The sequence below is a fragment of the Octopus sinensis genome, linkage group LG18 (assembly GCF_006345805.1).
Source record: "Octopus sinensis linkage group LG18, ASM634580v1, whole genome shotgun sequence".
Taxonomy (NCBI): Eukaryota; Metazoa; Mollusca; class Cephalopoda; order Octopoda; family Octopodidae; genus Octopus; species Octopus sinensis.
In genome coordinates, this window is record NC_043014.1 from 30,202,253 (window position 1) to 30,227,905 (window position 25,653).

At 35.1% G+C, this 25,653-nt stretch overlaps 1 protein-coding gene and 1 long non-coding RNA gene across 6 annotated transcripts in view; one reads left to right on the forward strand and one right to left on the reverse strand.

The window, feature by feature from the left end:
* LOC118766956 overlaps positions 1 to 307 on the forward strand; it is a 42,646-nt gene extending 42,339 nt beyond the window's left edge. For both annotated transcript variants that reach the window (XR_005002870.1, XR_005002869.1), the window contains exon 2: positions 179 to 307. This is a non-coding gene — a long non-coding RNA (uncharacterized LOC118766956). The remainder of the gene's footprint in view (positions 1 to 178) is intronic.
* The window catches only part of LOC115221479 (AMP deaminase 2-like), a 126,072-nt gene that overhangs the window by 59,615 nt on the left and 40,804 nt on the right, over positions 1 to 25,653 (reverse strand). For 3 of the 4 annotated variants that reach the window (XR_005002866.1, XR_005002868.1, XM_029791670.2), the window contains 7 exons: positions 25,230 to 25,449; positions 22,326 to 22,455; positions 18,747 to 18,893; positions 17,402 to 17,464; positions 15,830 to 15,961; positions 14,323 to 14,486; positions 8,057 to 8,183 (listed from right to left, as the gene is read on the reverse strand). Coding sequence is in view for 1 of the 4 variants with exons in the window: in XM_029791670.2 (XP_029647530.1) it covers positions 8,057 to 8,183; positions 14,323 to 14,486; positions 15,830 to 15,961; positions 17,402 to 17,464; positions 18,747 to 18,893; positions 22,326 to 22,455; positions 25,230 to 25,449 (983 nt within the window). In the remaining 3 variants the exon portion in view is untranslated. The remainder of the gene's footprint in view (positions 1 to 8,056; positions 8,184 to 14,322; positions 14,487 to 15,829; positions 15,962 to 17,401; positions 17,465 to 18,746; positions 18,894 to 22,325; positions 22,456 to 25,229; positions 25,450 to 25,653) is intronic. The other variant, XR_005002867.1, reaches the window with a different exon arrangement.

Genomic DNA, 25,653 nt, shown 5'->3' on the forward strand with positions numbered 1-25,653 from the left:
CAAGAATCATATAACAAGAAACATCAGAGTTCAAGAAATTTTTAAAAACTTATGAAGGATTCCTACAGACTCCATTTTGCAGAGAGAGTGGGGAGGGAGATGGAGGGGGAGCCCTTTGTTGCCAATACAGAGAACAACTCATTGGACATCCTCCCTTTTTTTTATTCTTTCATTTCAGTTATCCCATGACTTTGTTAAAGAAAATAGCTCAGCTCACAACAGGCAGCATAATACTAACAATGAAACAAAAATGCTCTAGCATGGCCATATCCAGATGGTATGAAGCTAATTAAAGCACTAATTATCATCATCTTCTTTGTTGTGTTCATCATCATCATTGTTGTTGCTGTTATCATTATTTTGTAAGCTAGTTTCTCTGAGGTCTTCAGCATGGCAACTCACCATTTTTTGTGATCTTTGTCATCTTGAAAACTTCTTCCTATGTCTTCTTCAGGGTTTCTCTTCCACAGGTTCCTCCCACTTGGATCACTCAAAACTCCTTTACCCAACTATCATCCTTCATATGCATAACATGCCTGCACCAGTATTATTTTATTTCCAGATGGGTGCAGCAAACAGCCTGGAGAGCAGTGGTGGAAGGGGACAGCAGAAAGGCTTAAGTAGGAAGTCAGGAGGATCCAGCAGAAGGGTATGAAATATATAAGTTTACTTACCTTCAGTGTTAAGTTAATTTAGTTATCATAGTAGGTGGCAGAGTAGGAAGACAGTAGGGCCTAGCAAGATGTGCTCATAAGGCATTGTAGATGGGAGAACATTTAATAAATAATGCTGATTTTACTGGCCTTCCTCAATTCTAAATCTCTCAGCATCTCAAATTTAGGAAATCCCATATTACAGGGTTCACACAAAGATTTCAATAATAGAAATACTATATCTTTGTTTAAACTGTAAAGTTAAGACTAAGAATATTAATTTATTTTTCCTTTGTATTTTTAAAACTATATATATATATATATATATATATATATAATATTAGGGAATATGATTCCAAACTTACAGTGAAAAATTCAATTTAGTAAAACTAAATCAAATTTCACAATACATGATATATGTATATAAATTAGAGAACCACCATGTAGCAATTCAACAATGATATAATTAAATCATACCATATAGAACAAAATTAAATATACGATAAAACATTTACCTAGAACTAAATAAAGTACAAAATAATAAATAAATAGTAATTAGTAAATAGGATACGCGTGTTTCATGGCTATATTTTCAAACTGATAACAGTAAAATCAATTCAATTTAAATATTGTCACTCTTCAGATCCAAGATAAAAACAATAAAATAATTAAATTAATATACGTATATTATCTTATAAGAAAATATAAATATATATAAAAATACGTAATTTTTCAATAAAAAATTGAACAAAATACAATGATATATCCTAAAATAAAAACCCGAAATATCTTAACAAATATATTCTGTTGATTAAATCTTTAAACATAGGACTTATTGTTTATAATAAATTTATCGCATTAAAAACGTGGTATAAATATAACTAGAATAAATAGATATAAATGATGAAATAGATGAAACGGAAAATAAGGCTGGAGAAGAAATGCCTGTCACAAAGTGTGTTTCGTAAAAGATGGAAGTATATAGCAAGTATGTTGCGAGTGAAAGAACCTGTTTAATCGAGAATGTAAAAAAGGAGAAAGCAAAGTCTTCAGTGTGAGTATGTGGTTTGTGGGGTCAACTGTGTCCTCCACTTCATTTTGTGTTAATCACTCATTCTCATTTAATTGTATATATTTTAATTGTTTCATTAACTACCTTATTCCTAGCTGAGTTGAATGTCCAGCCCAGAAACACAATGACATACTAGCAGTGGATTTGAACTCACAAATGAGCAGTTAGAAGTTCATAACTTATCTATTCAGTCATTTTTTCATCTCTACTAATATTCTTTCTGCACAGCCTGAAATTTTGAAGGAATGGGCTAATCAGTTACATTGACCCCAGTGCTGAATGGTAATTATTATATTGACCCTAACAGGATGAAAGACAAAGTTGACCTTGGTGAAATCTGAACTCAGAATGTAATATCTCTACTAATATTATTATTGCGTCATGTTTGATAAAATTGTATAATCAGAAGAGTATTAAATTGCATACTTTGCACTAGGTAGTCATATTACATTTTATTCTAAGCTCAAATCACAAAGTCAACTTTGTCTTTCATCTGTCTGGCTATCAATAAAATAAAATACTAGTCAAGCGCTGGTGTCATTTTCATTGTTTTTTTCTCACCATGGAAAACGAGTGGCTTTGTGGTAATATTTAGATATCTGTAAGATAGACCAACAAAGAAAATTCCTAAACCTGCAAAGAATAGCAGCTAAATATTCCTGAAATGATACCCTTCTTTCTAAAAAAAAAAAAGAATACACTGAACAATATAGTCATTGATATAAAAAAAAAACAGGATGATCACAACAAAAAGATCTTTAGTCATAGGCACACTTAGTCAAAACTGACCTAGGGCTAAACAACATCACAACATGAGATGTCGCTGATCTTTGTTTAGATTTCTGCAAAGTATTGACAATAAAAACTTTATTGCAGAAAGAACAGAATGGTCACAGGATGTTGGTCTGAATACTTACAGTGAGGGACAGCTATTGCAGCCAGAATACATAGATGCAGGAAAGAAGACAACCATTGGTGGCTAGAATATATTCTCTTTTACTCTCTTTTATTTGTTTCAGTCATTTGACTGCGGCCATGCTGGAGCACCGCCTATAATCGAGCAACTCGACCCCAAGACTTATTCTTTGTAAGACTTATTCTATCGGTCTCTTTTGCCAAACCGCTAAGTGACGGGGACATAAACACACCAGCATCAGTTGTCAAGCAATGCTAGGGGGATAAACACAGACACACAAACATACATGCACATACATATATATACATATATACGACAGGCTTCTTTCAGTTTCCGTCTACCAAATCCACTCACAAGGCTTTGGTCGGCTCGAGGCTATAGACACTTGCCCAAGGTGCCACGCAGTGAGACTGAACCCGGAACCATGTGGTTGGTAAGCAAGCTACTTACCACACAGCCACTCCTGCGCCTATATATATATATATAATATATATATATATATATATATATATATATATATATATGTTTATATGTGTGTGTGTGTGGTCTGATCAATAATTATCCGGGCTGTTGTTATAGTAGCAAAGCTAAAACACAGAGAGTGGAGCTGCTTAGCACAGATTGACATTGAACTCTGCTATGCATGTGCACAAAGCTTTAATGTTCTAGCTCACTTCTGCTGCAAACAGCAGCAATTGGAAGAAAGGTGTGTAGCACGTCATCATCACATTGGCCATGACAGAGAAAGTTGAGCTGAGAATCTGCATCAAATTTTGCCAGAAGCTTGATGATATGCAAAGTTTTCGAAAGTTTTTCATCATTCTTGACACAATCAAGGAGATCTTGTGCAACTGAAACCCAAGTGTCTTTTTGGTCAGCTGAAAGCAGTTTTGACACAAACTTGGCAGACACGTGTCTCATACCAAAATCTTCAGTGATAATGGACTGAACTGAGCCATAACTAATCTGCACATCCTCTGTTAACTCACAGATGGTGATTCAACGATTTCCCTCACAGTTTCATGTACATTTTCAATGTTTTTCTCAGTTCTGCTGGCTGCAGGTCTCCCAGAACATTCGTCACTATTGGTATTTTTCTCAACCATCTTGGAAACACCTGAACCCCTCAAACACTTGTGTGTAGCTCATACACTCCTCTCCATACACTTTCTGCAACTTTTTGTAGGCCTCTGAGCAGGTATCGCCATGACAACCTTCTCTGTCACGGTCAATGTGACAATCACATGCTACACACCTTCCTAGAATGTTAAAACTACACACCTTTAACTAGAATGTTAAAACTTAATACACAAGCACAGCAGAGTTCAGGGTCAATCTGTGCCAAGCAGCTTCACTCTGCATGCTTTAACTTCATTACTATGGCAACTGTCCGGATACATATTGATCAGACCTCATACAGAAAGGAGAATAGTCAATTGTAGTGAAATATATACATACACACGTGTATATATTCTCTTTTACTCTTTAATTTGTTTCAGTCATTAGACTGTGGCCATGCTGAAGCACCACCTTGAAGAATTTTTAGTTGAATGTATCAATTTATTTTTCTATTTTTTTATTTTTTTAAAGCCTAGTACTTATTCTATCAGTATCTCTTGCTGAAGCGTTAAATTACAGGGACATAAACACACCAGCACTGGTTGTCAAGCAGTGGTGAGGGACAAACACTGACACAAAGATACATACATACATAGATATATATATACATATATATATACATACATAAATAGAAATATATTTACATATATATACATGCACACACACACACAACACACACACACACACATATATACAACAGGCTTCTTTCAGTTTCCATCTACTAAAGCCACTCCCAAGGCTTTGGTCAGCTTGAGGCTAGAGTAGAAGGTGTCATGCAGTGGGATTGAATCCAGAACCATGTGGTTGGGAAGCAAGCTTCATGGCCACCCCAGCGCCTATATATATATATTCCTAACTTACATATTCCTAATAAAGAAGTTATCAGTAATCACATAAGCAGCAATATAGACCAGGCCCGAAATAGAAGTAGAAGTAGATTCACGGTAACCGCAAATCTAGTGTACAAGCCCAATAATTCAAATAGAAGAAAAGACCAAAGCATAGGAAACTCGGATAAAATCGAATTAGATAAATCAAAGATGCACACAAATAATAGTAATAAGTACAATGACTTTGATAAGATGAATAGTAATAATTCTACGAACCCTGATTCTAATTCAAGGAAATTTAATAAGAAAGATATAATATGGCTGAATATTCCTTTCAACTGTGCAATTCAATCGGATATACAGAGCAAATTCAAAGTAATTCTAGAAAAAAATTTCCCAATCTCTCGTAGATATCATAGAATTATTTCTAAGAAAACAGTTAGGATTTCTTATTCAACCCTCCCAAATATGTCCACTTTAATAGCTAAGATCAATAATAACAACATTAAACTAGCCAGGAAAGATAAAAATAAAAATAATAATACCAACATGAATACCAACAACAATTATAATAATACTACCAACAATAAACGCAACAATAGTAACTATCAAAACATGGATGGAATCAGTAACCACAGAATGACTAATAATAATATTAACAGTAATAGGAGTAATAATAATATCGATATTAATAGAAGTAATAATGTTAATAATAGAAGTAAGGCTAATAGAGAAAATACAGAGAATGAAAATATCAGTGATATCTATAGCAACAATATACAGTTTGATAATAATACTAACAATAATAGTAACATTACCAATAATGTAAATAATCATGGTAGGACTTTAGACCTAAAAGATGGAGCAGAAGGATCAATAAATAATAATAATGCTTTAGGTAGCAGCACCAACTATAAAAATAATAATAATAATAATAAAGATAATTATACTCATGATAATCAAAATAACAGGAACATAAGACATCTACCCATGAATAATCCAACATCTGAAGTTGTTCCTCCTGCGTGTAAGTGTAGAATTAAGTCAAAATGCCCGGCACCTGGTCTATGCGGGGAAAATAACGTAATCTATAAATGTACCATATCTACTGAGAATAACAAATTTTTTTACATTGGTTGTACGATAAATTTTAAAGACAGAGTTAAAAATCCCGTCTCATCTTTTAAATTACGTCATAAAGCTGGTACCACCACACTTTCAAGTAAGATCTGGGAACTCAAAAATAATAACAGGAATTATAACCTTAATTGGGAAATAGTTAGGAGAGCAATGCCGTATAAAAATAACAGGGTTGGTTGCCAACTCTGCTCCATGGAGACCTATGAAATTCTAAGGCATAGAAAAAATAGAGGTTTGTTAAATAACCATATTGAAGTAGGACAAGTTTGTGTCCACGCTAAATTGAAGACGCTAAAATATTTTAAATGAATAACTGTATAGAATAATCGTAACAAGATAGATAGATAGATATAGCTGGGTTTTTACTAGTATAGCATTACATTTAATTTTTAAGTAGATAACTGCGAGTTCTCACACTATAGATATCTTTTTCTTTATAACTGCACCTGATTTTGAGCACAAGGAAATGAATAGTACTTGTACGTTGCTTAAATGAAGTTTTATTTATTTAATTTTTAAATCTTAACTTCTAATTTTGAATTTTGAATTTAATCTAAATTTAGGTAACACAACTTTAATAAAATAAGTTACTTAGGCTTCATAAATTTTTTTACAAAATTAAATAAGTAAGGCTACTCCCTTGAAAAGTAGTATGAGAAATTTCAAAATAATAGATAATTCCATCACACCTTGTAAACTAATCTTCTAAGTTTTGACCTGTAGTCTGTCAATGTATAACTAGTAACGGCAACAATTTAAGACAGTAACAGGAATAAATAAACAAATAAATTTAAATGACCTCTTGTTAAGATTGCACTTAGATATTCTTTCTCTTAATGTATTTCCTTTTGATGATAGCCTTTGACCCCTCTACCCCTGACCTTGTTATCTCTTTAGATTCTCTTTAGATTCATATCTGCTTTCAACTACATCAGGTTGGCAATAAATAGCTGTTTTACTGGTCAAAAATAATATTCTCCTTATAGTTCCTGGATTCTTGCAAATTCAAGCCAGCCAGGCAGTCTACAAATTCTTCTGTGTAGTATGTCACTTTAGAACTCCCTTCCCTCAAAGTTGTCACAGTATACTCTATGTGGGCGTTTTTTCTTTTCTCCCTTCTTTCCCTTTTTTCTTTTTTCTTTCCCCTTTTTTCTTTTTCTTTTTCCTCTTTCTTTTTTCTTTTTTCTTTTTTCTTTTTCTTTTTTCTTTTTCTCTTTTCCTTTTTCCTTTTTCTTTTTTCTTTTTTCTTTTTCCTTTTTTCTTTTTCCCTTTCCTTGTCTCTTTTCTTCTCTTTCCTTTCTTTTCTTTTCTTTGCTCCACAAAAAATTCCTTCAGCCTTTAGAAGTCATAACTTAGCAGTCTTGTGAAAGGAACAGTAATGTGGCAAATACCTTATCATATAGCATGAAATGATACCCACCTCATTGCGGATTAACCATGGATAAATTCATCGTCTGTGAGTATGAAATTCCTCCTCATATCTCTGGAAATTTACATCTACACTATGGATTAATTCACCTTCTCTGTGAAGCTAATAAGCTTTTTTTAAAAACCTGTGATAAGACTGTGCATCATCATTAAGGAACTTCGGAAATCTGTTTACAACCTAAATCTGCTTTTAATGAAATTATCTCCAATACTTCATGAGTATAGCCTCACCCACTAAGATGTTTGGAGAACTCATATGTATTTTAGCTGATGAGTATGGGACACTTTTATCTGCTGCAATTTTTGTAACTTTTAATAAAGCCTCTCTTTGTATTAAACAATTGTACTAAAAACTAATCCATTCTTGTTGCTTCTTTCTCGTTTATAATCACCCCACATTACTGTATGGTTAACACCATATAGTTTTCTGGTGCATCTAAGTTAAGTACCACATTCAAGTAAATTCATTGAAATTGACTTGAATCTTAATTGCTTTTATTGTATATATATATATATATATATATATATATATATTAGAAGAAATGAGGTACTCCGAAGATCAGATGGTTTATATTTACAGATATTTATTTATAAATTACATTTTATATATATATATCATATCACTTAGATCATTAGCGATTTCTCCCATTTATGTCTCTTTATCTTTTATTAAACTTTTAATACTTTTGATATATATTTAAAATAATATAAATTAATTAATTTTATGTATTGGCTTATGTTTTTCATTGTTTGATTTGCCTAATAGTGGTTTTATCTCTAATTTAATATAATATATATATATATATATATATATATATATATATATATATATATATATACATACACACACACACACAGAAATGGGAAAACAGCAATTGTGGGCCACCAGGATACTTACATACTGAAGAAAAGCATGTAACTGAGGATAACTCTTAGGATCATTTGTAGCAGCAAACAATGGCTCGAAGATATTCTCTAAGATCTGTTGGAAGTTGCTCACTAACTTGTTGGAACGATACACATCACTTGAAGAGAGGAAAAAGAAAAAAACACAAAGAATATACTATTAAAGTATACACAATGAGAACATGTGGTTTTGAAATATATGCCATCAATTGGAATGTATACCATTATTATATACACATTTAATGTATATACCATTGTTATCGTCATCATCGTCGTCATCGTTGTCATCATTATTCATCATCATTATTTAACATTTATTTTCCATACTGGCATGAGTTGGATGGTTTGACAGGAGCTCAATTATTTACTTTGGCAAGGTTTCTATAACTCGATGCCCTTCCTAACACCAACCAATTTACGGAGTGTACTGGGTGCTTTTTACGTGGCAGCAGTGAGGTCATCAAGTAACTTGCAAGACATGACTCCTCAACTGAGTGGGGAGTAGTAGTAAGGAGGTGGCTTAGTGCCAGGTGATGGGAGGTTAGAGTATGAACAGAGGGACAGAAACAGGTATTTTGCTGTAGAGGAGATGCATGGCTACCTTAGCTGGAAAAGAAAAAGGGAAGAGAGAGAGAGAGAGGTGGTGAAGATGTGTTGGGTGTACCCCAAAGATAGACGCAGAGAAATGTAAGCACAGTGGTATGGGAGATTGGATAGGGTAAGTGGGCTGGTAAGTTTGTGAATAAAACTACTGAATAATAATAATAACAACAACAATAATAATAATAATAATAATAATAATGATAACAATAATAATAAACATATATTACTTCTGTATACCCTTCTCAGATCCATTTGATCCTCTTACATTTTTCTTTCTATGGTTGGTGTGGTATTGAACTTAGAGGGCTCAAGTTGGGGCTGTTCCCATTCAAGTGACCATCCAGGTTCATATTCAGAGAAGAGTTTGTGCCAGTGGATGACTTTTTGACCCCAAGCTGGCTCTTTCCTGGGAGACATGCTTCTAGATTAACTGTAGGACAAGCAATTTGGTGTGGTCGTAGTTTTCCTTTTTGCTTCATTAGACATATTTGTGCTACATTAAAATTATTAGTATTGAGCTCTGTGTGACAAATGTAGAGACAGTTGTTGTCTCTGCTACGATTGTCAACTCCACCAGTGATGACATTGGGATGGAATTTGGTCTTGATAAATGTGCCAAAGCTACTTCCCAGAAAGGGAAATTGTTGACCTGACATTCAATGGTGTTAGATGTTGACATGGTTATAAAAGAACTCAAGCAGGAATAAACTTACAAATACCTTGGAATAAATGAGGGCTCTGGCACCCAGCATGCAAGTATGAAAGAGAACATGAGGAAGAAATATTCCAGGGGAGTTCAAGCAGCCCTAAAACCCAAGTTAAATGCATGTAACAAGGTGTTAGCTATAAATTCCTTAGCAGTTCTAGTTGTTATTTACAATTTCAATGTGTTGAACTGGAGTGTGAGCAAAATAAGGAAAGCTGACAGGAAAATCCATAAGCTGCTGACTTGCAATAAGATGCACCACCCAAAGGCAAATGCAGATCATCTTTATTTTCCCAGAGCTCGAGGAGGTCAAGGCTTGATCCAATTTGAAATCTCTTACAAAACAAACACAATTGGACTGGCCAAATACCCTGAAACATCGAATGACTGGATGCTAAAACTCGTTGAAAACCATGGTAGACATGAGAAGCTTCATTCTGTAATGAAGGAGAGCAAAAAATTTGCTGGTATGTTCATGCATAATACCCAGGTTGAACAGCATGATGGAAGTGCAGCAACTGTAGTTGCAAAAGAAGTGAAATCAATAGCAAAGCAAAATGAACAATTGGCTGATATGTGGGAGAAAAAACTTCTGCATGGCAAATATGTGGTCCATAGCAAACAAGCTGATGTAGATCAGAAGCACACCCATCAATGGCTACAAAGCTCAGGGCTAAAGGCAGAGAGAAAAAAGTTTTATCTTGGCTGCTTAAGAGCAGAGCTTACTGATCTGAACCTGTCAAGCTAATGTAATGGAAAAGGGAGTAGACTCAAAGTACCAATACTGCAATGATGGGATTGAAACAGTGGAGCACCTAATCTCAGGGTGTGAGGTTTTAGCACCTGTAGAGTATAAATCAAGACATGACAGAGTTGGCCAATATCTACACCGGATAATATGTCAGCATTATAAAATCAAAACTGCTGGCAAATGGTACAAGCACCACCTTGAGGGAGAAAATGTAATGATTCTTTGGGACTTTCCAGTATGTACTGACCAGACCATCAAAGCTAATAAACAATTATTTTTGTGAAAGACAAAAACAGTAAAGTTTGTTTATTGACTGACATGAGCATACCCTGTGATCATAATATCTTGGCAAAAAGAATTGGATAAGCTCAGAAAATAGAAAGATTTGCTAATGAAAATCAAAAAGATGTGGTATCTCAAGGCGGTTACAATACCAGTGATTGTAGGAGTACTTGGAATGATTAAAAAAGGAACTGAAAATTATTTGAGGGTGATTCCTGGCTTACCATCCATGCAGGAAGTGCAAAAGATTGTCTTAACTGGTACGTCACACATATTAAGAAGAACATTGTCGCTTTGAATTTTCTTTCCCTTTTTTCCATTTATGTTCTTTATTTTTTTTCCTTTTTCTCCATCTTTCTTCCCTTTTTCTTTATCACGTGACTGAATAAATGAACAATCTGGTGTGTTTATTTTAATGGCCTATCAATGTGTACAGTGAGTTTCTCTGCCCTAGGTGTCAGGAAGTTACTTGGCAAGAAATGGAAACAGAATTGAAAGATGATGATGTTGATGATGATGATGATAAGTGCCCCACCTGCAAAGTCACGCACTGTTTATCCTGATATGAGATCACCATGCCATGCACATATTATTGTCATGCAGGGGGAAGAGGTGTGATGGGATGCGAACACAGCATTAGAGCAGAAGAAAACAACATACCATGGTATATAAAAAATGCCACAGAACCACTATTATTGGAAGTAAGAAGGTCAGCCTTGTATAGGATGGAAGATTGCAAAGATAAAGCACTGTACAAGTACTTGAGAATTAATGAAACTGAAAATAGGTGGATAAAGAAAATAATGCATGTACAATTTCAGAAGGATTTTGAAGATAAGACAGACAGAGAAAAAAGATGGCTATGGATGACTAAAAGTGATTTAAAACCAGAAACAGAGGCTCTAATCTGTGCTGCCCAAGAGCAAGCACTAAGAATGAATTACATCAAATACAGAATAGACAACATATCAGAAAGTGATAAGTGCAGAATCTGAGGACAAAATGGTGAAATCGTATGACATATTACCAGTCAATGTATGCCACTAGCCCAGAAAGAATATAAGAGACTTCATGACAATATAGCAAGGATTGTCCATTGGACACTTTGCAACAAGTATGGACTTGACAAAGCAAAAAAGTAGTACGAGCATAAACCTGAAGGCATCATCGAAAATGATAATGCAAAGATCCTATGGGATTTTATGATTCAGTGTGACCATGAGACAGAGAATAAGAAGCCAGACATAGTGTTAATTGAGAAAGAAAGCAAACGATGCTGGATCATAGATATAGCACGCCCAGCTGACAAGAAGGTATGCAGTAAGGAAGAAAGAAAAGATGATAGCTATGACAGGTTAGCATGGGAGGGTAAGTAGTTGTGGTCGATGAAAAAGTAGGTAGTAGTACCAATAATTGTCGGAACCCTGGGAACAGTGAGTAAAAATCTTGAGAAGTACATGGAACAAATAGAGGCTGCAATAAGCATGGAGCACTTGCAGAAAACAGCACTGCCTGGAACAGCTCGAATACTCTGGATGCTGCTCGGAAAATAAGGGGTGTTACCTTAGTTCACTGGCACCATAGTACGTCTCCAGCATTAAAAGCTGTGCAGAGACAATAAATAATAATAACTAATGACAGTTCCAAATGTATGATCTTTACAAAGAATTTACAAATGAAGAATGAATTAGGGACTCTTTGTTGCTGTAACTAGTGGAACTTGATTTATGATCTCCACATAAGACTTTGAAGGAATTTCATTAGCTGAATCTAGGCTGTCACTTCTCATCTCAGTTAAGTAAAATAACAGTTCATTGATTTTACCACTGGAGGCTTACAAGGAACATGCTAGAGATCAATTTTATAGTCAAAGTTCAATTGGAGCAGTGTTATTAAACTGAAATACTAACAAAAACAAGTCAGATGAATTGTAGATTTGCTTAGCTCTAGTCACATGATTTCAGGGTAAATTACAGAAAACCAATCTGAATTATCATGTTTTGAAAAGGCCAGAGAATTAATTGCAATCAACAATTACATTGACAATTTCAAAGCAGTAACACTCATCTTAAGGAGTCTGCAAAATTCATGAGTGCTGCTAAGCTATAAATATTTTTTTGAAAGTGCTTCAGGGCTCAAAATAATATTGACAACATTTCAACAATAGTGATGATAATGCTCTGAATCTTACTGAGATATATTGGTTAACAACTGTCTATAAGTGCTGAAACTGATTGGCAGAACACCCAGAATGCTGCAAAGGACCTTAATGTTAAACATTTTACTCAGACTTATAGTTATGTTCCAAAAGATGAAGTTTCTTTTGTAACATTTCTCTTATTGTAATTGTTTCAAATTGAATCCCGTATAATGATAAATTTTTTCTCTTTTTGGTAAATATGGTGGAAGGGGCAGTACTCGTGGCTTTCACAAGGCTTTTAAGTCTGGTGTAATTGATACCATTACTGCCCTGTTGCAAGTCAGTGGCTGCAGGATATACATGTGCAGAAAGAGAATTCCAGAGAGTCAGCATTCTATGGAGAAGGGACTAGACATAGTGGTTTGTGTGGTGCCTGAGAAATTGCACACAGTATGGGTGATGAGAAGAGAAGAAAGAGTAAATTGGTAGTGCCTGAGTGGAGTGACATGAGACTAACCAGGAGCAAAGACTGTCGTAGTAAACATAGAAGAAAAATATACAGAGAGAGGAGGCAGCATGTATGTAGATCAGAGGCTGGATCATGTCTGAGGGAATTTTTGCTAATCAGTTGTGTAACCTTCTCTGATGTGGCCAAAGATTTTTCTGTATGTAGTAGCAGCACCATCCTAGATGTAGAAACAGTACTCCATTGTGAATCTCCTCCAAGATTTGTGGGACATTAATTGTTGAGGACTGAAGTACTTTCTGACTCTGAAGGGAAAGACCAGACTTTGAGCTGCAATACTAAGTGTTAAGGACATGTATTTACCATCAGAGATTCTCAGAATTGTGATGTTTATCTTTTGAAGCAATTGCAATAACTCTAGTTGTGTGCTGCTGACGTTTAAGAGGCGAGGTTCAATGATGTTTGGATGATTTGAGCAGAACTGGCGTTCTTACCATTTTATTTTTTTCTATTTTGATTTGATCTTCACAATGACAAACTACTCAAGGTCTCTGTTCATAAAGTCAATGCAGATTTAGCAAGAGGCATATAAGTTACATATGGATAAGTTTGAATACAAAAGGAATGAAGGGCGGATATCATCAGTGTAAAAGTAAGCATTGTTGAACATGATGACAAATAGGTCCTTGATGAGAAAAGGAAAAAGGGGTAGAACAGAAAATATGAGATCTGATACAAAATGGATCTGAAAGTTTTCTATCAGTGCAGGCCACAATAAGTTACCAAATCATGAGATAAAAGATGGATGAAAACTGTAGGCAGATATTTTGACAAGAGATTTGCTTGCTGGACACAATTAAAAGTGAAGCTGATGTTGAGAGAAATAACATTACTTTCACCAAATTTCCTTGATACAAGAGCCCACGGGTGAGAAACATAGAGAGTAGTCCTACAACAAATCAAATTTTACAAGATTGTACAAGTGGTCAATAAAAAGAAAGTCAGAAATTCAGAAATGTTATTGTTAATGGGTGTCTCCATTACTTTTGAGATATTTAAAGGTAAGTGCTATAGGACAATAACTAGCAGAATCAGAAGAGTTGTTTTTCTTTAGAATGGGATACGCTGTAGTAGAAGGTACATTGGATAATTTAGCAATTTATACAAAAAAAAGTTGGGAAGGCTACAAACAGAACACCTTTTATTATAGATATTCTATCTGTGACTAAGAGTTAAACAATAACAGTATCATGATTAAGAAACCCCCCAAAAAATTAGGCCATAGAGTCACAAAAGTTATTGATACTTACTATAATCTTGGAATTTGGATTAACCAACGAACATTATCTGAATGGACTTGGTTGACCACAGCCCATTTGGCTAGTTTCTCCCATTCTTGTTTAGAACGGCCATATATAGACAAACGGCATTCGGCATTTTGATATTTGCTCTCCTCCAAATCACTCATCACTTCCTGCAAAAAGAAACATGTGAATGTTTGATATATTTATCATAGCATGAGATTATAATGGCAATAATTATTTCCAGTTAAGTCAGATACAGAGAACAAATATAGAGAACTGGATTTATAGATATATATAATCCAATTTGCATATTTGGATAACTTTGTATGAAGTAGGGAGAAGAGAATCTTGATATATTGAGTAAAGACCCACATCGGAGAAAGAAAATCATTTCCCTACTGAATTTACAAATGCTTTTTGTCTCCTTTTGGATGGAAGCTCTCATGACATCATTTATTTTCCATTTTTACTTTGAACAGATATTGTTTAAGCAGCAGTGCTGAGAAAGAGTCAAGCCTCCTCTAACATGTTTCTACTTCAACTTAAATAAAGCACTCAATTGCAAGTTAGGATATAGTTATGTATTTATTCCAAGTGAATTTGTAGTGAATTTGTAGTGAATTTGTAGTCATTACACTGACTAGTCTCACGAAACTCAAGTTAGTATTCAACACTTTCAGTGAGAATATATAGATATAACTTTATACAATCTTCCATGTATATAAATGTATTTATAACTGTTAATATTCAAGCAGCCCCAAAGGCTACCAAATTCATCCAACTACAAAATTTTGGCCTTAAAGGTATAACTTCTCTTCCTTCTTTCTCTTAAATGTTTAATATTTTAGTCATAATCCTTTAATATGAAAATTTATGAAAAGATGTTCCCAAATCGCCCAAGTATTTCAAGTGGCTGTGTGGTAAGTAGCTTGTTTACCAACCACATGGTTCCGGGTTCAGTCCCACTGCGTGGCACCTTGGGCAAGTGTCTTCTACTATAGCCTCGGGCCAACCAAAGCCTTGTGAGTGGATTTGGTAGACGGAAACTGAAAGAAGCCCGTCGTATATATGTATATATATATATATATAAATATATGCGTGTGTGTGTTTGTGTGAGTGTGTTTGTCCCCCTAGCATTGCTTGACAACCGATGCTGGTGTGTTTATGTCCCCGTTACTCAGCGGTTCGGCAAAAGAGACCGATAAAATAAGTACTGGGCTTACAAAAGAATAAGTCCCAGGGTTGAGTGGCTTGATTAAAGGCAGTGCTCCAGCATGGCCGCAGTCAAATGACTGAAACAAGTAAAAGAGTAAAGAGTAAAAGAGTATTCTTTTTCCCTAAACAATATTATCAATCAAATTGTAAATCCACATATTGTAGAGTTCTTTCCCTTCCAACCTGAGTGAAAGTTGAAATAACCATGAAGTTCTCAGATGGTACAATCCCTATCCCCACACATGTATACATACCCTTCTCTCTCATATAATTTTTTTAAAGAAAGCATTAGGCTTACCTTTATCACATTTGCAAAGTATTTGCCCCCGATGTGATTGTCAGTTTTAATAAAAATTTCACGTAATTCACTTTGGCCAATCGGGTTGTATTTGGCATTGAATTTGTCAAATCGATGGAAAGTGTTTCGATCCTAAAATGAAGCAGAGAGAAAATGAAAATGCTGGGGGTGGTTTCCTTGCAACTAAAGCAATGCAACATCACACTTAACAAAATCAGTTATAACTTCATACTAATGATTTTGGTACTCACATTTTAGTACTTATGATTTTGGTAATTATATCTTAGTACTAATATTCTCATACTCACATCTTAGAACTTGTAATTTTTGGTACATTAGTACTAGTCACTTTGATACCTAGTCATACTGCTAAGGATTTGGGATATATACAACTTAATGCAAGTAATTGTGGAGCTTATACCTTAGTGCTAAATCTTTAATAAAATGTATTCCAGCAATGACCATCCTATCATTATGTCAAACATAATGTATCAGGGACTACATTATACAATGTGCCTTTTTTTTTTTTTTAATGGTAGGATGTGATTGGAGGGAGAACTGACTGCTATTTATAGCACATAGAGGCTCTCTTGTTGGCTCCAATAAGCACCAGTAATATACTGATATTTGATTCAATCAATGATAGCCCACCGCTACAAACCTGTAGCCCTGTAGCAATGTAATAAATCAATATTAACACTATAAGTTGACTGAAGTGTAGTAATTGAATTTTATGTCTCAATGAATGACACCACATCTTTAAGTGTCAGTGCTCAGTCCAGTATCTGTTAAGTTGTTGTTAATCCCAGCTTAGCCCTGACACACCAAACCCATGACGAAAGGTGTTGAAGGTATGACTGTTCTATCATACTCAGACATTGTATACCTAGGACTACATTATCCAATGTGTCACTCTTTTTTCAAGATGATAGGGCTTGATATGAAGGAAGAGATTTGGCAACTATTTCTAGCAAATTGACTGAATAAATAACTACATTATTGGTTTAAAGGGTCTGTTATTATCATGATATCTTCATAGTTCACATGAACAGAAATGTTAATTAATAACATTAATTAATAAATTGGTGCTATTAACCTACTATAATAGAGCAATGAAGTTGTTCAAGACAGGCATAAGACTAAATGCTTTGCTGTATTTTGTTTTAACTTCCTAACTCAGTTCAAACCCTACTGACATCAACTTCATGTCACTTCATTTCTCTGGCATCAATAAATTACATACCAATAACATACTATGGTTGAGTCTGTTGATTATAACCTCTCCTTTTATCAAATTAATTTTTGATGCAATATTATACCAAAACCCTGTAAACAACTAAATGCAACCATGTTAATTGCACATGCACATACACACACACACACACATATATATATACTCTGGGGAGTTATTAGTGCTAGGAAGGGCATCCAGCCATAAAAACCATGCTAAAACAGGCACAGAAGGCTCCTATCTGGTCACCTCCTGTCAAACTGTCCAACTCATGCCATCATGGAAGGGGGATGTTAAATGATAATGATGATGATGATGATGATGATGATGATGATACTTACTGCATGAACATCAAGCATGTCCACATTGAGCTCATATGTATTGATTCCAAGACTATCAAACACCTGTGGAAGACAACCAATGTCATGTTTATATTAAGTTATTCATTTCACTTTCACATCAAAAACTTAATTAAACAGCAATCAAATCTGATAAATACTGAACATATTTACTAAGTTTTTAACTATAGTACAGCTGTAAAGTGCTTGAGCAACTGAGATGATATTTACTGAGTAATACTGCAAAGAAATGAAACCATGCCAAACATGCAAATTTGTAATTTTTTTCCACATTAGATTTATTCTACATGTCAACTATGTTGAAATAAGGAAACATTACGACTTCATAATTGAGCTAAAAGAGCAGCTAAGTTAAATTGTGGAACAACTCTGAAGTCACCAGTCATTTTGAAAGGTCTAAAAGTGAGGCCCTTATAGTAAATATATCATCCACACTGTATGATAAATAACAAATAGTACACTAAACACTAAACAGAGTGTTATACACACTAGATATCAGTAAATTTTGTATGCATTTTGGTATATTAGTGTATGTGTGTATGGATGTGTATCCATGGTTGCGCCTACCTGTATAAACTGGTGTAAATACATTGTCGTAGTTAGGTCCATCAAAGGGAACTAACTCTATAAAGGGACATAACTCAGTAATGCATATTAAATAGAGTTAGATAAAATGAATGCCAAACTATAGTGGTAGGGAGATATATTTTAGTAAAACCCTTGAAAGCAATGCCCCTGCCCAAATATAGCCACAGACTGATGCATGGAACCAGTAAAATAATAAAAAAATAAACTCTGCATGTTTGTGTGGAAAATTATCCTTTCTTACTATAGGAATACTGCTTGAAATTTTTGTGGAAGGGGCTAATCAATTAAATCAACCCCAGTACTTAACTAATACTTATTTTATTGACCCGAAAGGAAGAAATGTAAAGTCGACCCTGGCAGAATTTGAACTCAGAACATAAAGACAAACAAAATGCCACTAAGCATTTTGTCCGGCATGCTAACGATTCTACCCACTCACCACATAATAATAATAATAATAATAATAATAATAATAATAATAATAATGATATAAATTATATCAGAAAGAAGAGTTCTAAGTTTGGTTAATTGGTCCTGAAAATAATTAGTTAGTGATTCCCGGTACATTTATTTCTCTTGTCTTCTTTCCACTTGAATCAAGAAGTTTTGCTCAAATGTATAGATGATCTAGAAATCAAACTAGAGCAACTGTTGCTACGGCTGTGGCTGCTGCAGCTGCTGTTGCTGCTGCTGTTAGCAACAGGGGAGTTACCGAGATTTTGTATAACCTTTAACAAACCAATTGTATAACCTCTTTCAGCTTCATCATTTTGCCATCCTTGCCACAGGAGACAATTTCACTGGGATTAACTTTCATTTGCTTTTTGATGAACCTCAGTAGATGTTTCTGATTCATGCACGAGGATGCATGGATGTGTGTATCCACCTGGAAGAGATTAAAGTCAAAGTAAAGAAATCGGTACAATAGAGCATTGGTAAGTTATAATGAAATTCGATCTTTTGACCAATACATGACTAATAAGTTATTAGTCATGTATTGGTCAAAAGATCAAATGTTATTAGTGATAACATTACACACAAAAACACACACACACAATGAAGGGAAAAATAAGAACTGAGCCTATGATTTCTGTTTATTTACTCATAATCTACACTGAATTGGTTGGTATTTCAGTAACTACTGTCAGGTCGAGAACAAACATGGCCCAATGGTTAGGGTATTCAGCTCATGATCGTAAAATCTTGAGTTCAATATCCAGTGGCATGTTGTATTCTTGAGCAAGGCACTTTATTTTATATTGCTCCAGTCCATTCAGCTGGCAAACAAAAGTTGTACCAGTAATTCAAAGAGCCAATCTTGTCACATTTTGTTCTGCTGAATCTTCCAGAGAACTACATTAATGGAATGCATGTCTGTGGAGTGCTCAGCCACTTGCACGTTAATTTCACAAGCAGGCTGTTCTGGAACTCTCATCATCATAAACAACAGTGTGCTAGTTATTGTCAGGCCATTGAACTTGTACCATTATTATAAATAAGTTATGATGAATAGGAAAAGTTGCTCATACTTTAAAGAGCTTTGTTAAATTAATAGTGCTGATTAATAAAAGAAAACGAAAACAAGAACACAGGCACAACAAGGGCAATAAAAGATATACATAGGAAACAAGACAGGCTGAAATATTAAAAATTTTGGTTGTTAACTGAATATTGATTAGAATAACCAACAACTTTTATAGACCATTCAATATTAATATATATAGGCGCAAGAGTGGCTGTGTGGTAAGTAGCTTGCTAACCAACCACATGGTTCCGGGTTCAGTCCCACTGCGTGGCATCTTGGGCAAGTGTCTTCTGCTATAGCCCCGGGCCGACCAATGCCTTGTGAGTGTATTTGGTAGAGGGAAACTGAAAGAAGTCTGTCGTATATATGTATATATATGTATGTGTGTGTTTGTGTGTCTGTGTTTGTCCCCCTAGCATTGCTTGACAACCGATGCTGGTGTGTTTACATCCCCGTCACTTAGCGGTTCGGCAAAAGAGACCAATAGAATAAGTACTGGGCTTACAAAGAATAAGTCCCGGGGTCGATTTGCTCGACTAAAGGCGGTGCTCCAGCATGGCCGCAGTCAAATGACTGAAACAAGTAAAAGAGTAAAAGAGTATCTATACACACACACACACACACATAAATATTTATATATAGTGATTAAATTATTTTGTTACAATCTGTAATATGTTTCAATCATACATCATTGACAAACATTCAACAATGTCCAAAGATGAAACATATTGAATTGCAGTTTGTAACAGAATTATTATACAAATAAACAAATACTAATTCTTGACATATATGTCTTGAGTCATTTGAGTTCTTGACATTGGCTAACCCCAGTCACAGACAATAGATGAGGCTTCTGTAATTTCTTGCTCAACAAATGATTTGTTTATAGTGATCAAAAGTTTGTGCAGTACATTAGTTCACAGCTGCCATCAAATTCACATTGTCTGTACAGGTGTATGGTGTGCCACATGTCAGATGTCATAGTGATTGCAGAGCAAAGTGAAATGAAGTGTTTTGCTCAAGAACACAATGCAATGCTTGATCTGGAAATCAAAATCATTGTTTTATGATTATGAATTCAATACTTAATTACGAGACCAAGCAGCTTCACAAATAGATATGTATGTATGTATGAATGTATGTATGGATGTATGTATGTATGTTTGTATGTATGTATGTATATAACTATGTTATGTTGCTGATGTCATAAGAATCTTATAAACTCTTGAGAGAAGGAAGAAGTTTTTTTGAAACATTGGATCTTGAAGCTCATCACTTAAAGCTATGAATAATAGCATGTAAATATTAGGTTGAAAAACCTTTTTGGATAGAAATGTTGACTCTTTCTATCCAAAAGTGAGTTTTTTCAACTGAATATCTACATGCTATTATTTATAGCTTTAAGTGATGTACTTCAAGATCCAATGTTCAAAGCAAAAAGGAAGAAAAAAAAGAATTAATACATAAGTATGAATGAATGCTTGTATGCACGTATCATCATCATCATAGTCTTTGTCTATTAAATCACTGCTTGACTCAATCCTAGTCTATTAGGCCTACATCTTTAGATCTTCCACCCCTGTCTCCCTTGTTCTTTGTTTCCTTTGTTTCCTTTGTTTCCTTTGTTTCTCCTCTTGGTTCTTGGTCTCAAGAATTTGTCTTATGAAGAAAGGCTGAAGACGCTCAACCTTTATTCTCAAGAAAAACAATGACGCCGTGGTGATTTCATTCTTGCTCACAACATCATAAGTGGAAAGTGTAACCTCTCAAAAGAGCTGTTCTTCACTCCTGCTCCAGAGCATCGGCTGCGGGGTCACTCCGAAAAGCTCTATCTGCGACGATTTCATCTCAATCGAAGAAGAGGGGCTTTCTCCGTCCGGGTTGTTGATCCATGGAATAAGCTGCCAGATGAGATGGTGAAGATGCCGACGACCGCTCGGTTCAAAGTCTCCCTTGACCACAAGTGGCCTGAACTCTTTATATGAACACCACCCTGTACGTAACTCCATGTCCCCCTACATAGCCTTGCTTTTTGCTTTTTGAGCCAAAAATTAACTAACTAACTAACTTCTACAAATTCATTCTATCACACACACACATTCTTTCACTCAAAACTCAGACACCATCAGCTAGCCATCAACACTAATGCACTCATCTCTCTAACATATATAAATTGATACTTTCAATATCTAGTCATCACATGCTCTGCTCCTTTGTGACATTTTTCTTCATACTGGTGAACATTAATCATCCAGTGACTTTGATTAACTCAATTCTTCTCATCTTTCACAAATCTTCCACATTCAAGGTCCATGTCTCACCACTATGCAAACATCAGATGCTTTACACCACATACTTCCCCATAATTATTTGTTGTTTGCACAGAGAATAAGAAACTTCCGTACCAACAGAGATGAGAGAACAGTCAAGGACACGTAGTTCTGGCTCAATCACCATCATCAGCATGATAATTAAGGTTGGACAATTATATAAGCATACCTGGGGCTAAACTATATATTTCTTTGCTGCCCACAAGGGGCTAAACATAGAGGGGACAAACAAGTACAGACAAACGGATTAAGTCGATTACATCGACCCCAGTGCGAAACTGGTACTTTATTTATCGACCCTGAAAGGATGAAAGGCAAAGTCAACCTCGGCGGAATTTGAACTCAGAATGTAACGGCAGACGAAAAACAGCTACGCATTTCGCCCGGTGTGCTAATGTTTCTGCCAGCTCACCGCCCTAAACTATGGGGCTAAACTATAACAACATTCAACAAAATAACTGACCTTTCTGATGTTGTAGAAATCACGGTGGGGCACTTCTTTCTGGGCAGCTGATTCCTTTATCTCATTCAACAAAACATGTAACTGGTACTTGTATGATAGATAACTCAGGCGCTGGTAAGAGAATGATTTCCTGTAACAACAATTAACATCAGTTAACATCAAGAAGAATATATAAAGAACAATCTTATTCATTTGTGGTTCTTCAACCATCATCATCGTCATGTTTAAATATATGTAAAGTATGTCTAACCCTTTAGCATTTAAACTGGCAATATCAGGCCCAAATATTGTACCTGTTTTATGTTCCAAATGACTAGATCTGGCCTTTCACACCTACTCTACAATGTCATTCGAAAAATAAACAGTCACATTATTAAAATGTCAAAGCTACAAGATAAAGCATGATTAATTCAAAGCAATGTGAATAGATATGTATTACATTTGACAGCATAGTCTGAATGTTGAAGTCCTAAACAAAATTCTAATCCTATTTTTCTCACTATTTGTCAAATCAAACATTTTTAATGTTTTACTTTCTTTTATTTATATATGCATTTATTTATTTATTTGTAACATTTTATTTGTACTCTAAGTACCAGCGTGGATTCTAGGTGCTAGTGTAGTTAAAGAGTTTGTTTAGCAATTCCATGGTTCTGAGTTCCATCCCATAGTGAAGCAGTGGGATGGAACTCAGTGCTGGGTATGGGGGTATGATTACCTACTATGTATATTTTCTATTTAGTACATCCCCAGTACTAAATAGGAAATATATGTAGAAGGTAATTATACCACCATACCCCTAGTTTATATTTATATACATGTAGAATAGTTAGTGGGCAGTTATGTAGATGTATGTATGTGTTCATGTGAGTGTGTGTGTGTATGTGTGTGTGTGTGTGTGTGTGTGCGCGCGTGCATGCACATATATGTATATGCAATGTATATAGGTAAATGGATATGAATGTAAGCAGATAGACACACAGATTGATAGATACATAGGTAATATGAACAGACAAGCACACATATACACACACACATATGGAAATGAAGACTGAAACACATGACCATATACACACACACTTCACCTCACACAAGGACACATATGGAGACACACATCCATATATACAGACACAGTACAGGAGTGGCTGTGTGGTAAGTAGCTTGTTTACCAACCACATGGTTCCGGGTTCAGTCCCACTGCGTGGCACCTTGGGCAAGTGTCTTCTACTATAATCTTGGGCCGACCAAAGCCTTGTGAGTGGATTTGGTAGACGGAAACTGAAAGAAGCCCATCATATATATGTATATATATATGTATGTGTGTGTGTTTGTGTGTCTGTGTTTGTCCCTCTAGCATTGCTTGACAACCGATGCTGGTGTATTTATGTCCCCGTCACTTTGCGGTTCGGCAAAAAGAGACCAATAGAATAAGTACTGGGCTTACAAAGAATAAGTCCCGGGGTCGAGTTGCTCGATTAAAGGCGGTGCTCCAGCATGGCCGCAGTCAAATGACTGAAACAAGTAAAAGAGTAGTACATAGTCTCCAAAAAAACCCATACACACACACACACACACACACACACACTCACGCATGCACACACAAGGAGACAGAGGTACACAGACTCACACATGCAAACACACATAAAAAACCCACAAACAGAAAGCACAAACACACAAACACATGAATATGAGGAATACATACAAACATATGCACATACATATATACATATGCACATACACACACATACATACACACACACACACACTTACATGCATGCATGCATACATACATACATACATACATACATACATACATACATACATACATACATACATGTGAATGCGCACACACATAGACCCACACACAACCACACAAACAAACAAAAAACGCAGCTTGGATAATGGACAGAGTCAATGACTATTGAAAAGGTCGCAAGATGCAACGAAAATTTTAGAAAAAATAAATAAGTAAACAAGTGGATATTTTACCAGTGAGTTTGTTAAATTATAAGGCACTAAAAGAGAATGACTCTCCCCAGACACAACAATCATCATCATCATCATCATCGTTTAGAAAAAATAAATAAGTAAGCAAGTGGAAATTTTACCAGTAAACAATATATATAATATATATATATATATATATATATATATATATATATATATATTTCCACTTGTTTACTTATTTATATATTGTTGTGTCTGGGGAGAATCATTCTCTTTTAGTGCCTTATAATTTAACAAACTCACTGGTAAAATTTCCACTTGTTTACTTATTTATTTTTTCTAAAATTTTCGTTGCATCTTGCGACCTTTTCAATAGTCATTGACTCTATCCATTATCCAAGCTCAGATCATATTATTCAGATTATTAGCGCTTTCTCCCATTCCAGTGATTTGAAAACCCCACTGGAATGGGAGAAAGCGCTAATAATCTGAATGATATGATATATATATGTAAAAAATGTAATATATAAATAAATATCTATAAACATGAACCATCCGATCTTCTGATTACCTTATTTCTTCTAATATATATATATATATGTATGTATATATATATATATATATATATATATATATATCTGATTGAAACCTGGTGCAGCCTCAAGACTTGCCAGTTCTCAATCAGATTGTCCAACCCATGCCAGCATGGAAAGCAGACATTAAACGACGACGACGATGATGATGATGATGATGATGATATATATATATAATGGGATTCTTTCACTTCTCTATCTCCCAGATACCCTTACAAGGCTACTTAGTTGGCCCAGGGCTGTAGTAGAAGATACTTGCCCAAGATGCCATGCAGTGGGACTGAACCCAGAACCATGTGGTTGGTAAGCAAGCTACTTACCACACATCCATGCCTGCACGTATATAGATGAAAAGGAAACTTACAATGGTCCATCACTGATAAGTGTATACATGATATTCTGATCATTTAGGAAAGTGGCACAGTCTGGGTATGTCCAATCAAATGGCTTGTCTTGATCCATGGATGCTTTATCGAGGTACACTTTCATCACACCATTCACCATTTTGAACTCACAATTCACACTATTTGGCAGTATACAATCAAATGGATCTCCGTCAGTTCTCGGTGCATCAATCGGGTGATCTGCAAAACAAACAAAAACAATAGTTCTCTCACATATACATTATATTGTGTGTGTGTGTAAGTGTGTGTGTATGTGTGTATGTGTGTGCATGTGCACACGTGCGCCGTGCGCCGTGCGTGTGCGTATATATATATGTGTATCTTGCTGGTATTTCATTCATTGCTAACATATTTGTTTTTCATATGGTATGTATTACACATGTA